Here is a 12150-nt window from a genome sequence, read left to right as displayed (position 1 = left end):
CTCTTGGCTTGGACTGGCACACACTTCATTGGGTTAGAAACTGGCTGGATAGCCGGGCCCAAAGAGTTGTGGTGAATGGAGTCAAGTCCAGTTGGAGGCCAGTCACTAGTGGCGTCCCCCAGGGCTCAGTGCTGGGGCCAGTCCTCTTTAATATCTTCATCAATGATCTGGACGAGGGCATTGAGTGCACCTTCAGTAAGTTTGCAGATGACACCAAGCTATGCGTATGTGTCGATCTGCTCGAGGGTAGGAAGGCTCTGCAGGAGGATCTGGATAGGCTGCACCGATGGGCTGAGGTCAACTGCATGAAGTTCAACAAGGCCAAGTGCCAGGTCCTCCACCTGGGATACAATAACCCCAAGCAGAGCTATAGGCTGGGAGATGAGTGGTTGGAAAGCTGCCAGGCAGAGAAGGACCTGGGAGTGATGGTGGACAGTCGGCTGAATATGAGCCAGCAGTGTGCTCAGGTGGACAAGAAGGGCAACGGCATCCTGGCTTGTATCAGAAACAGTGTGAGCAGCAGGGCTAGGGAGGTGATCGTCCCCCTGTACTCGGCTCTGGTGAGGCCGCACCTCGAGTACTGTGTTCAGTTTTGGGCCCCTCGCTACAAGAAGGAGATCAAGGTGCTTGAGCGGGTCCAGAGAAGGGCGACGAAGCTGGTGAGGGGCCTGGAGAACAAGTCCCACGAGGAGCGGCTGAGGGAGCTGGGCTTGTTCAACCAGGAGAAGAGGAGGCTCAGGGGAGACCTTGTTGCTCTCTACAGATACCTTAAAGGAGGCTGTAGCAAGGTGGGGGTTGGCCTGTTCTCCCATGTGCCTGGTGACAGGACAAGGGGGAATGGGCTAAAGTTGCACCAGAGGCATTTTAGGTTAGATGTTAGGAAGAACTTCTTTACCGAAAGGGTTGTTAGGCACTGGAACAGGCTGCCCAGGGAGGTGGTGGAGTCACCATCCCTGGAGGTCTTTAAAAGACGTTTAGATGTAGAGCTTAGGGATATGGTTTAGTGGGGACTGTTAGCGTTAGGTCAGAGGTTGGACTCGACGATCTTGAGGTCTCTTCCAACCTAGAAATTCTGTGATTCTGTGACTTGCGTATTGTGAAAACAGAATTTCTTTTACGTACAGCACATACTCACAATTGATACTTTGCCAAAGTAACGAGAACGCCACCAGCATCTACCCAAAACTGTTTCTTCTTCCCACAAAGCAAGACTTGAATTCACAGTAAGGCACCTTTTTCATACAGCCTGTTGTTCAATCTTAACAAATACTTGAAAACATTCTTCAAAGTCAGCCTTACCTGCATGCACTTGAGCTTCTGAGGTTGCTTGGTTTTAGTTATTATTATTTTATTAATTTTTTCTAGGGCTGGGAATGAAACTTAGAATCCATGTAAGTAACTTGACTGAAAACAGACCAGGTGAAGGAAGTCCTCAAACTCCCCAACACAAAGCAACTGTAAGACCCAGGAACACTTACCTGCCAGCTTCTGAACTTGAGTCACTGCCAAACTACTTCAGAGGGAAGTAGCACCACCAGGGTTTTCCTGTCCTGAGAAGGCACCACGGACATAACTAGCTCATAGAGTCTCCAAAACTATTTCACAGAGATGGTAGAAAACATGAAGAAAAAGCAGCCTACTGGGGAACACCGAGAACATTTCACCAGGACAGTAGAAAAGCACCCTAAGTAACCTGAGCCTCAAACTCCCCTGGAGAGGCAATTCCACCCATAAGTCCTCATGCTTCCTATAGAGCAAAGGTCAAATGATCCCCACCTGGCAGATTTCACTTCACAAGGGTGGAGCCAAGAGACCTTGTGGAATAGGCTCCTCTACCTGGCTTCAATGTTTTAGGGTCAATTGCTCCTTATGGCTAATAGAAATAACCTGACAAGGGTCTTAGTGGTTAGAGTTGACCTAATGAATTAACTACAAAAGGCGCATAAGGGTCATATTTCTGCTACTCATTCTTTGAGGAAAATTAGTACAGAGCCTGTTATAATAAGATAAATAAATATTACTAAAAAAAAAAGACCTAAAAGGCAAAATTGCCATCATAGATTTTCATCTGTCTAGTCAAGACAGACAAAGAATATAGTAATCAGGAAGACTTTTCTTGATGTTAATGTTATTTAAATTTGCTTTCCTGAGATCTCTTCTTTATGCAGGACTTTTCAAAATCTAGCGCCATGACCTCTGACTGCAGTATTTACTTTGGCTGCACATAAACTATCACGTATAAATGCCAGGATCCGGATCCTCACTCCCTATTCAGGTCAAGGACCAGGCTGAAAGTTTTGACTTTAATTTGGTTACATGACTACATTGCTGTTGTTGTGGTTTCTCCCAGCCGGCAGCTAAGCACCACACAGCCGTTCGCTTGCCCTTCCTCTTCCTCCTCTGAGCAAGGATTCGGTCGGGTAGTGCTGTGTAGCCTCCGGCTGAGATGTGCGGGGACACATCCCCCTTGGGATCATGGGGCTCGGGGAGCTGCCAGGGCCACAGCCCGGCTCCGTGGCAGTGGGGAGCACGGGACGGCACAGCCACGGGGCTTGCAGGTTTCCTGCTGGGATACTGGGGCATCGCTGCTGCCAACCCTGGGAGTGCCAGTGACCGTGGCCTCGCTGTGTCTTGCAGTTGGTGGCATCTCTGCAGTGCCCTGCGGCCATGGACGGGTCGTCAGGCTGGGCCTGTGTGCTCTGTCATCATGGCCGGGATGATGTGGCCTACCTGCTGCCCTGCCCCCACCAGCTTTGCTTGGGCTGTGCGCTGTGGTGGGCCAAGAAGAAGCCGCATTGCTCCCTGTGCGGGGGCAGGCTCCAGTGCATCAAGTACTCTGTGCGGTCGGCTGACGACCACCTCCAGTGTCCTGTCGCAGAGCCCAGAGAGCAGCTGGGGGACGGCCAGCAGGACGACAGGGGGCTGCACGGCTGGGGTCAGGGCTCATGAGTGCAGCTTCCCACCCAACCTCTGGACAGCCTTCCTCCGGGAGCAGCTGGCTGACGCCAGGGCCCTCCTTTAGGGTGGTCGCTTTGCTGCTGCTGGAGCATTGCAGGCTTCTGCATAGGAGTCAGTAAGAGAAAACAGGAGTCCCTGCCCCAGCGACAGCAGGTACAAGCAACATCAAATAGCTGCAGTTAATCAGTTTAAGCACTGACTTTGCTCTGGGGAAGCACCCTGCCTATCAGATCATATACCCTAATACGGAAAGCAGCCTTCAGGCTGCACACAGGGACATGGGCAGGGAGGGCTGGGCCCCTGCTGCTGGCCCCTTCTACAGCTGGGGGCTTCTGTGCTGGCCCCACAGCAGCGGGACCCCCCAGCACCAAGATACGTTCTGTGGGTACCCCTGTGCCTGCTGCGAGGGTCAGGCTGCCTTCTCCTCCTCCTCCCACTTTAGGGCTCCTTCTTTCTGCCCCCAGCTCCAGAGGCACATGTGGCCTCTTTGGGGTCTTTCTGGGTGATGCCCAGGCCACAAGCTGTCCCTGGTGTCGGACAGGAATCTGTTCATGTGACACATTCCCTCATGGATGGTGCTGCAAATCGGTGCCCTGACGCTGAAGCCTCAGCTCTGAGCCCGTTGGCAGCATCCCCGCTGCTGCTCAAAGCCACGATGCTATCGCCAGCAGCGCAGGTGCCCCAGCAGCTGCGTGCAGTGAGAGCCGCTGTGTCCCTGAGAGGGGGAATCTGCCACCCCTGTGCCTGTACGTCCCTCCTGCACGTCTTGAGGCCAGCGCGGGGACCTGATTCTGCACGGTGACCCTTGGGCTTGTTCCAGGTGGGTCAAGGCCCCCCCCAATACTGTCTGAGTCCTGGGGTGCTGAGGGAGGCCATGTTCTGAGGGAGGACCCCAAGCTGGGGATAACCCTGTCCCCACAGGGACCTGCTCTCCTTGGGCACAGCCCCAACCCCAGCTCAGGGGGACACAGGAGCCAGGCAGGCTGCCTCCCCTCGGGGACATTTGGGTGCTGAGCCCCAGCAGGGAGGCGGGGGGGTGCGTGACGCCAGAAGCGGAGCCGAGTCTCATATTTGGGCACGGAGCAGGTTATTGGAGGCTGGGCCCCGGCAGGCAGCAGATAACCCTCCTGATAGCGGCTCACAAGGTGCCTCCGCTGCCCCCATTGGCTCCTGCCAGCGGGGGCTGCCTATATATCCCCCTCCCCGGCGCGGGGCTGCGTCTGGCACTGGGGGCAGGATGGTGCCTGCCAGGGCACTGGGGCTGCTCCTCTGCGTGCAGCTCTGTGGGGGTGAGTGCTGGGGATGGCCATGGGCAAGCAGTGGGCAAACGGTGGGGCAGGGAGCAGCCGTGGGGCAGGTGCCCCCCGGGCTCAGCAAGGTCCCTGGGGTTGAACAGGCAGCGGGGAGCTGCGGCTGGTGGATGGTGGCGGGCGCTGCGCCGGCCGTGTGGAGGTGAAGCACGAGGGCGAGTGGGGCTCCGTCTGCAGCTACGACTTCGACTGGGACCACCAGGGCGCCGGCGTGGTGTGCCGGCAACTGGGCTGCGGCGCGGTGGCCCGGGCGTCCCCGTACGCCCCATTTGGGAAGGGCAAGGGACGCATCTGGCTGCACCCATTCTTCTGCTTTGGAACAGAAGCCACCCTGCAGGACTGCCCTCACTTTGGCTGGGGCAAGCACTTCTGCAACCATGATCGGGACGTGGGGGTGACCTGCACAGGTGAGGTGGTGTGGTGGTGTTGGGGATGCTGTGCTGGGACTCCCCTGGACAAATCTGAGGTTACCGGCTCTGTACAGAGGCGCTGGAGCTGCGGCTGGCGGCTGGCAGGGGACCCTGCGAAGGGAGAGTGGAGGTGAAGTTGCGGGGACACTGGGGTGCGGTGGCAGATGATGCCTGGGACATGGAGGATGCCGAGGTAGTATGCCAGCAGATGGGCTGCGGCTCGGCTGTTGGCACCTACCCAGGCTATCACTTTGGCCAAGCAGTAGGTTCTATCAGCTTGGCTGTTGTTGACTGTAATGGGACAGAGAAGGCCCTCTGGGACTGCAAGATTCAAGGCTGGGGACCATACCTCGGCCCTCCTGTCTATAATACTGCTGTGGTGTGCCAAGGTGAGTGCTGGGGACATGCGGTGCTGCAGGGAGCCCCCTCGTGTGCATCCCCCCCAGGAGCCCTCCTCTTGCGGCAGGGTTCTCCCGTCTGGCCGGAGGGGACGGCGCCTGCTCGGGGCGGCTGGAGGTGCGTCAGGGCCGGGCCTGGGCCACCGTCTGCCACGGCCACGTGGACCTCAAGGCCGCCCAGGTGGTGTGCAGGGAGCTGGGCTGCGGCACGGCAGTGGCCGTCCCCGCTGCCAGCCATTTTGGGGCAGCAACGGGGCCGCTCTGGGACGGCGCCTTTGAGTGCAACGGCAGCGAGCCACTCCTGGCCAGCTGCGCCCGGCGGCCGACCCACGGCCAGGCCTGTGCTGGCCCCGCTGCTATCGTCTGCTCACGTAAGTGCCGGTGTCCGGGGGGCCGGGGCAGCCCCTTGCAGCATGGGGTGCCCCGGGGGGTCCCTGCCCTGCCATCCCCCCAGCGCCCTCTCTGCGCCGCAGCCTACACCGGTTTCCGTTTGGCGGATGGCGGCTCGGGCTGCGCCGGGCGGGTGGAGGTGGAGGCGCAGGGGACATGGGGAGCGCTGTGTGCCAGCGCCTGGGACCTGCGCGACGCCCACGTCCTGTGCCGCCACCTGGGCTGCGGCCCCGCCGCCTCCCTGCCCCCAGGAGGCCATTTCGGGACGGGCACGGCCACGGGGCCGCTGCGGCGCGATGCCCTGAGCTGCAGCGGGAGCGAGCGGCACCCGGGCGAGTGCCCCGTGGCGCTGCTGGGGGAGCCCGCCTGCCCCCCTGGCCATGCCGCCGCCGTCAACTGCTCAGGTGGGTGCAGGGGCCACGGGGACCCATGGCAGGCGGGGAGCAGCGCCCGTCCCCACGTCACGGCTGGGCTCTTGCAGGCGCTGCTGAGCCCCTGCGGCTGCTGGACGGGGAGAGCCGGTGCGACGGGCGGCTGGAGGTGGCCACGAGCCCCGGGGCCTGGGCCCGCGTGGCTGCGGGGCCGGAGGACGACCGAGCTGCCTCGGTGGCGTGCCGGCAGCTGGGCTGCGGTGTGCCAGAGAAGGTCTACGCTGTGCCGGCCGCCAGCTCGGGCCCCGTGGAGCTGCAGGAGCTGCGCTGTGCTGGCAGCGAGGAGCTCCTGGCGCAGTGCAACGCCTCGGGGCCTGCCGCAGCGCCCGGCCACAGCCCCCCAGAGGTGGCCGTCGCCTGCTCAGGTGAGTGCGCTGGGAAGGGCCGCGGGTGCCCAGCGGTTGCCCCCAGCCCCATGCTGGCTGTCCCGTGCAGGCAGCCGGCGGCTGAGGCTGGCGGGCGGCCCCGGGCGCTGCGCCGGCAGGGTGGAGGTGTACAGCGAGGGCACGTGGGGCACCGTCTGCCAGGACGCCTGGGACCTGCCAGATGCCGACGTCGTGTGCCGCCAGCTGGGCTGCGGGCGGGCCCTGGAGGCGCCCGGCTCGGAGCGCTTCGGGCCCGGCGTGGGGACGCTGTGGCCGGGTGCCGGGGGCTGCTCGGGGACGGAGGCGGCTCTCTGGGTCTGCCCAGCCCCGGCACGGTGTGGCTGCCGCCGGGGCGGCGGTGCCGGTGCCGTGTGCTCAGGTAGGTGAGCACTGTGATCCCTGAGCTGGGTGGGGAGCAGGCCCCGCTGCCCGTGGGGTGCGCGCTGCCCCACCTGTCCCAATGGTGCCGCGACCCCCCGTCCCCTGTTGTTGCAGGGCTGCTGCGTCTGGCGGGGGGCAGCAGCAGCTGCAGCGGGCGCCTGGAGGTGCTGCGCGAGGGGACGTGGGGCCGCGTGTGCGCCAACGACACCAGCCCCGCCACAGCTGCCGTTGTCTGCCGCCAGCTGGGCTGTGGCAGCGGGGGGAGGCTGGCGGCTGTCCCCGCACAGGGCTCGGTCCCCGCCTGGCTGGGCTGGGTGCGATGCCAGGAGGGGGCCCCCTCGCTCTGGCGCTGCCCCTCGGCGCCCTGGCACCTGCAGTCCTGCGGCCCTGAGGGGGTCGCCCACATCGCCTGTGACGAGGACACCGAGGACACGAGCGGGGCCACCAGCACCGCAGGTAGCAGCTGCCGGCACGGGGGTGCTTGCCCAGGTGGCTCTGCCCGTGCCCCCTGCCCCCTGCCCCTGCTGCCGTGCGGATCCCGGCCTCACGCTGCCCCTCGCCATCCCTGCAGGTGCCAGCAGCAGCAGCAACGTTGCCCCACTGACAGCAGTGTCGGGGAGCGTGCCGGTGCCCACGGTCCTGTGTGTGCTCCTGGGGACGTTGCTGGGCCTGGCCCTGGCAGCCCTGGCGGTGCAGGCACACCGCGCACGGCTGCAACGCCGAGGTGGGCACTGCCTTGGGGGTTCCCCTGGTGCCCCTTTAGGAGTCTCCATGGGGCTGTGGGGAACAGTGGGTCATGCTGTTGCAGCGTGTACTTCCTTACAGACCCCGTGAAAGCCACGGATGTCGGCGCTGAGGCCGTGTACGAGGAGCTGGATTACAGCCTGATGCCCGAGTACCATGAGGTGCCCAGCCACACAGGTGGGAGCACAGTTGTCCCTAGGGCCTTGGGCTGTCCCCATCCCTGGCCAAGCACCCAACACCACAGTCTCCACTGCAGGCTCCCTGTCTGAGGGCTCAGGAATGAAGCTACAGGACAACAACTGGGATGGTGAAAAGGAAGAGAGCAACCCCAGAGAGGCCCCAGGTAGGGCAAGGGACAATCAGTAGGGACTGCAAGGCACGGGGGACCTAAGGAGAGGGGCTATGACGAAGCAGTGGTGCTGGGGAGATGAGGGCACACTGCCCTTGAAGCTGCGTCCTCAGCCGCAGCCCTCCTTGCCTGGTGCAGCCCCCCCAGCCCAGCCTGGGCACGGCCCCCCGGATGGCTATGACGATGCTGCAGCCGTGCCCGAGGAGCCCCCCGCTCCCCACGGCGGGGACACCCCGGTGCAGCCCCGCGGGGACATGGGCTATGACGACGTTGACATGGGCACCCTGGGGACAGCGCCGTGACGAGGCCCTGGGGACACGGCTGCAGGAGGGGGCTCCAGCCCCAGGGAGGGCTGGCCCTGCCCATGGGGTCACCTGTCCCTGCCCAGCCCTCAGCACGCTGCAGAAACGGCTCCATCGGCCCGCCCGCACCCGTGGCCCAATGTCATGCCAGGCTCCTTGTGAAGTTTTTCAGCATGGCCTTTCCCTTCGCAGCACTCCTTCCCATTAAAGCCCCCAAGTGCTTGGAACCTTGCTCTTTGCACCATTGTGTCTCTCTCTCTCTCCCGGGTCCATCGTCCATCCCTCGGGGCCATGGCGTAGAGCTGGGCCCGCAGGCACATCCCCATGGCTCTGGGCACGTAGGAAGGATGGGGAAGAGCCCAGGGCCCAGCCCCGGGACCTTCCTTTGGCCCCAGAGCTGCACACTCTCCCTGCCAGGAGAACAGATTCAGGGAAGGGCACGGCGCATCCCAGGGACACTTCCCCTTCCCCAGTACTCTCAGTGACACCCGCCCTGGGGTGAAGGGATCGTGTGCACCCTCAGCAAGCTGGCCGAGGACACCAAGGTGGGCAGGAGTGTTGATGTGCCTGGGGGCAGGAAGGCTCTGCAGAGGGACTTGCACAGGCTGGAGCGATGGGCCAAGGCCAACTGGACGAGGTTCAACATGGCCAAGTGCCGCGTCCTGCACGTGAGGCACAACAACCCCGTGCACGGCTGCAGGCTGGGGGCAGAGTGGCTGGAAAGCTGCCTGGAGGGAAGGGAGCTGGGGGCATTGGTCGGCAGGAGGAGGCTGAACAGGAGCCAGTGGTGTGCTCAGGTGGCCAAGAGGGCCAACAGCATCCGGGCTAGTGTCAGAAGTGGTGTGGCCAGCAGGGCGAGGGAAGTGATGGTCCCCCTGTACTTAGTCCTGGTGAGGCCACACCTTGAATACTGTGTTCAGCTCTCAGGCCCCCACTACAAGAAGGATATGGAACTATTGCAACTATTAGAACAGAATGTTGTCATTAGTGCTCTGCGAGTAGTTTCTGAAAGCAAAACCTGTCCCAGCAAAAGAGGCAACAGCAGTCGCCTGCCCTTGTCCTTCCTGGACCAGAGAGCAGCCTGCTAAGCCTCACGATAGGTGGTGGTTACAAAGGCAGTAGTGAGCTGTTTCTTTCTGGGTTTTGCTTCTTCCTTTTCTCAGATGATGGTTGTGATTGGTAATCACACTCTCCCTAACAGGATAATGTAGAATGATAGAATCATAGCATATTCCGAGTTGGACTCGATGATCCATATGGGTCCCTTCCAACTCCTGCCACCACACAGGCCTGTTATAAGTCGTCCCCTTAATTTTTCAGAGAGCATTGTATTAGCCATAGAAAGGAATTTATTGAGTAAGCCAACAGCATGCAAAACTGCGCTGGGTGGCTGGGCAGTCTCAGCTCCGCCAACGGCACGCATCTCACCCCTGCCAAGGTCCCTTTTTATATCTTGGTAATTCCGGGATTACGCAGCACATCCTAGTATATTCTGCAACTGCGCGCACTGTTGCTAGGGGGTCGTCTCTGTCCCTCTGGTGGTCGTGAAGGTGAAGGCCATAGTCTTCCTCGGCCTTGTAGTTCAGCTTCTTGTTTTATTTGGTCATGTTGGCCCAGCATGAGACAGGAAGGCAGGATGTTGATACACTATTTTAGCAACAAGACAATGAACAAACATTTATATGTTCGTAATTTATTGTGTATTACAAGGTCTACCCTAGATTTTAGACCATGTGAGTAAACGCACAGTCCGTGCACTGCTTAAACTCCCACAGGCCTGGTGCCGTGACTGCTTCCCTTGGGAGCCTGTTCCAGTGATTGACCCCCCTCTCGGTGAAGAACCTCTTCCTGATGTGCAGCCTAAACCTCCCCTGCCTCAGCCTGACACCATTCCCGTGGGTCCTATCACTGGTGATTAAGGAGAATAGGTCAGCGCCTGCCCCTCCACTCCCCCTCGTGAGGAAACTGTAGACCACGATGAGGTTCCCCCTCAGCCTCCTCTCCTCCAGGCTGAACAGGCCCAGTGCCCTCAGCCGCTCCTCATACATCTTCCCCTCTCGGCCCTTCACCATTTCGTTGCCCTCCTCTGGACACTCTCCAGCAGTTTCATGTCCTTCTTGTCCTGTGGTGCCCAGCACTGCACGCAGTGCTCGAGGTGAGGCCGCACCAGCGCAGAGCAGAGCGGCACCATCGCCTCCCTCGACCGACTGGCGATGCCGTGCTTGATGCACCCCAGGGTATTGGCCCTCCTGGCCGCCAGGGCACACTGCTGGCTCATATTCAGCTTGCTGTCAAACACAACCCCCGGATCCCTCTCTGCGGGGCTGCTCTCCAGCGTCTCATTGCCCAGTCTGTACGTCCTGCCAGGGTTGCCCCTTCCCAGGTGTAGGAACCGGCACTTGCTCTTGTTAAACTTCATGCCGGTTAGGCCGCATGAACAGGCCGAGGGAAGGGCACGGCTCGTGGGGACCAGCAGAAACAACGGCGCGCAGCGTAGTGTCATTGTAGCCACGCTTAGCTTTGCATCTACTCGCGAGAATGTGCTCAGTGCTGCACAGTAGCAAGAAGAACCGCGGTGTGTGGCCACTCATTGCAAATGGTAGAGGATCAAATCCAGGCAGTGACAAACTCGTGCTCCTCCCAGCTGACGGGAGATCCTCAGAAACAACTCGGCCTCGGGCAGTGCTGTGGCACCTCCACAGTGTGAGTGAGGGTCAGCAGCATATTGGCTTTTATGGGAAGGGAAGGGAAGGGAAGGGAAGGGAAGGGAAGGGAAGGGAAGGGAAGGGAAGGGAAGGGAAGGGAAGGGAAGGGAAGGGAAGGGAAGGGAAGGGAAGGGAAGGGAAGGGAAGGGAAGGGAAGGGAAGGGAAGGGAAGGGAAGGGAAGGGAAGGGAAGGGAAGGGAAGGGAAGGGAAGGGAAGGGAAGGGAAGGGAAGGGAAGGGAAGGGAAGGGAAGGGAAGGGAAGGGAAGGGAAGGGAAGGGAAGGGCCAGCAGAGTGATTGTTCCTCTCTACTCAGCCCTGGAGAGGCTGGAACTACAAAATTGTGTTCAGTTTTGTGCCCCTCACTACAAGAAGGACAAGGAGGTGCTGGAACATGTCCAGAGAAGGGCAGCAGAGCTGTTGAAGTGTCTAGAGACCAACTCTTATGAGGAGCAGCTGAGAGCCACTGAAAGAGGCCTGGAGAAAACGAGGCTCAGGGGTGACCTTATCATGCTCTTGAAATACCTTAAGGGAAGTTGTAGGGAGTGGGGATCCGGCTCTTTTCCAAACACATTGGGTGAGCCAAACTGGCCAGAGGACACTGCATCCTACATGACATCATGCTAAACAACAAAAAGGGAGAGGGTTGGCTGGGGGGACACTGCTGCCTGGGGACAGGCTGGGCTTCCGTCAGAGCACAGTGAGCAATTGCTCTGTGCACCACCTGTTTCAAATCTGTATACTTACTTATTTACTGCTATCATCATCATTATTTTCCCTTCACTTTGTGTCCTATTGAAGTGTCTCATGACAGTAACCCATGACTTTAACCTATTGTTTGTTTTTTTGTTTTTCCTCAGTTCTCTGCCCCATCCCATTTGGGCAGGGGAGGGGAGCCACTGAAGGGCTCTGTGGTACTCAGCTGCTGCTGGGTTAAACGACAGCAACCTGTGCCAACTCCAGCAGCTGTGCTGGAAATTACCAATCACAACCATCATCTGAGAAAAGGAAGAAGCAAAACCCAGAAAGAAACAGCTCACTACTGCCTTTGTAACCACCACCTATCGTGAGGCTTAGCAGGCTGCTCTCTGGTCCAGGAAGGACAAGGGCAGGCGACTGCTGTTGCCTCTTTTGCTGGGACAGGTTTTGCTTTCAGAAACTACTCGCAGAGCACTAATGACAACATTCTGTTCTAACAGGTCCATGTCCTTCTTGTAGGAGGTGCCTTGGAGCTGAACACAGTATTCAAGGTGTGGCCTCACCAGGACTAAGTACAGGGGGACAATCACTTACCCCGCACTGCTGGCCTAACTACTTCTGACACTAGCCCGGATGCTGTTGGCCCTCTTGGCCACCTGAGCACACCGCTGGCTCCTGTTCAGCCGACCAACCCCCCCTGCTCCCTTCCT

At 60.0% G+C, this 12150-nt stretch overlaps 1 protein-coding gene across 1 annotated transcript; it reads left to right on the top strand.

Moving 5' to 3' along the window:
• The first annotated feature begins 3771 nt into the window (after window positions 1-3771).
• LOC137858121 (antigen WC1.1-like) lies at window positions 3772-8270 on the top strand. The gene is made up of 12 exons (XM_068685590.1): window positions 3772-4247; window positions 4355-4675; window positions 4753-5067; window positions 5145-5447; window positions 5550-5870; window positions 5948-6262; window positions 6333-6641; window positions 6758-7099; window positions 7215-7367; window positions 7469-7564; window positions 7644-7730; window positions 7875-8270. Exons 1-12 carry the CDS (start codon window positions 4196-4198, stop codon window positions 8036-8038), a joined length of 2778 nt encoding a protein of 925 aa, XP_068541691.1. The 5' UTR covers window positions 3772-4195; the 3' UTR covers window positions 8039-8270.
• Window positions 8271-12150: the final 3880 nt, after the last annotated feature.

Source organism: Anas acuta, chromosome 5 (genome assembly GCF_963932015.1).
Source record: "Anas acuta chromosome 5, bAnaAcu1.1, whole genome shotgun sequence".
Taxonomy (NCBI): Eukaryota; Metazoa; Chordata; class Aves; order Anseriformes; family Anatidae; genus Anas; species Anas acuta.
This window is presented reverse-complemented; position numbering and strand designations above follow the sequence as displayed.

Bases quoted from the DNA above. Each gene is read 5' to 3' on its own strand.
- LOC137858121 (XM_068685590.1), top strand. From the start codon at position 4,196: ATGGTGCCTGCCAGGGCACTGGGGCTGCTCCTCTGCGTGCAGCTCTGT. The intron at 5,068-5,144 runs GTGAGTGCTGGG...CTCTTGCGGCAG, and splicing joins TACTGCTGTGGTGTGCCAAG to GGTTCTCCCGTCTGGCCGGA. The intron at 7,368-7,468 runs GTGGGCACTGCC...ACTTCCTTACAG, and splicing joins CGCACGGCTGCAACGCCGAG to ACCCCGTGAAAGCCACGGAT.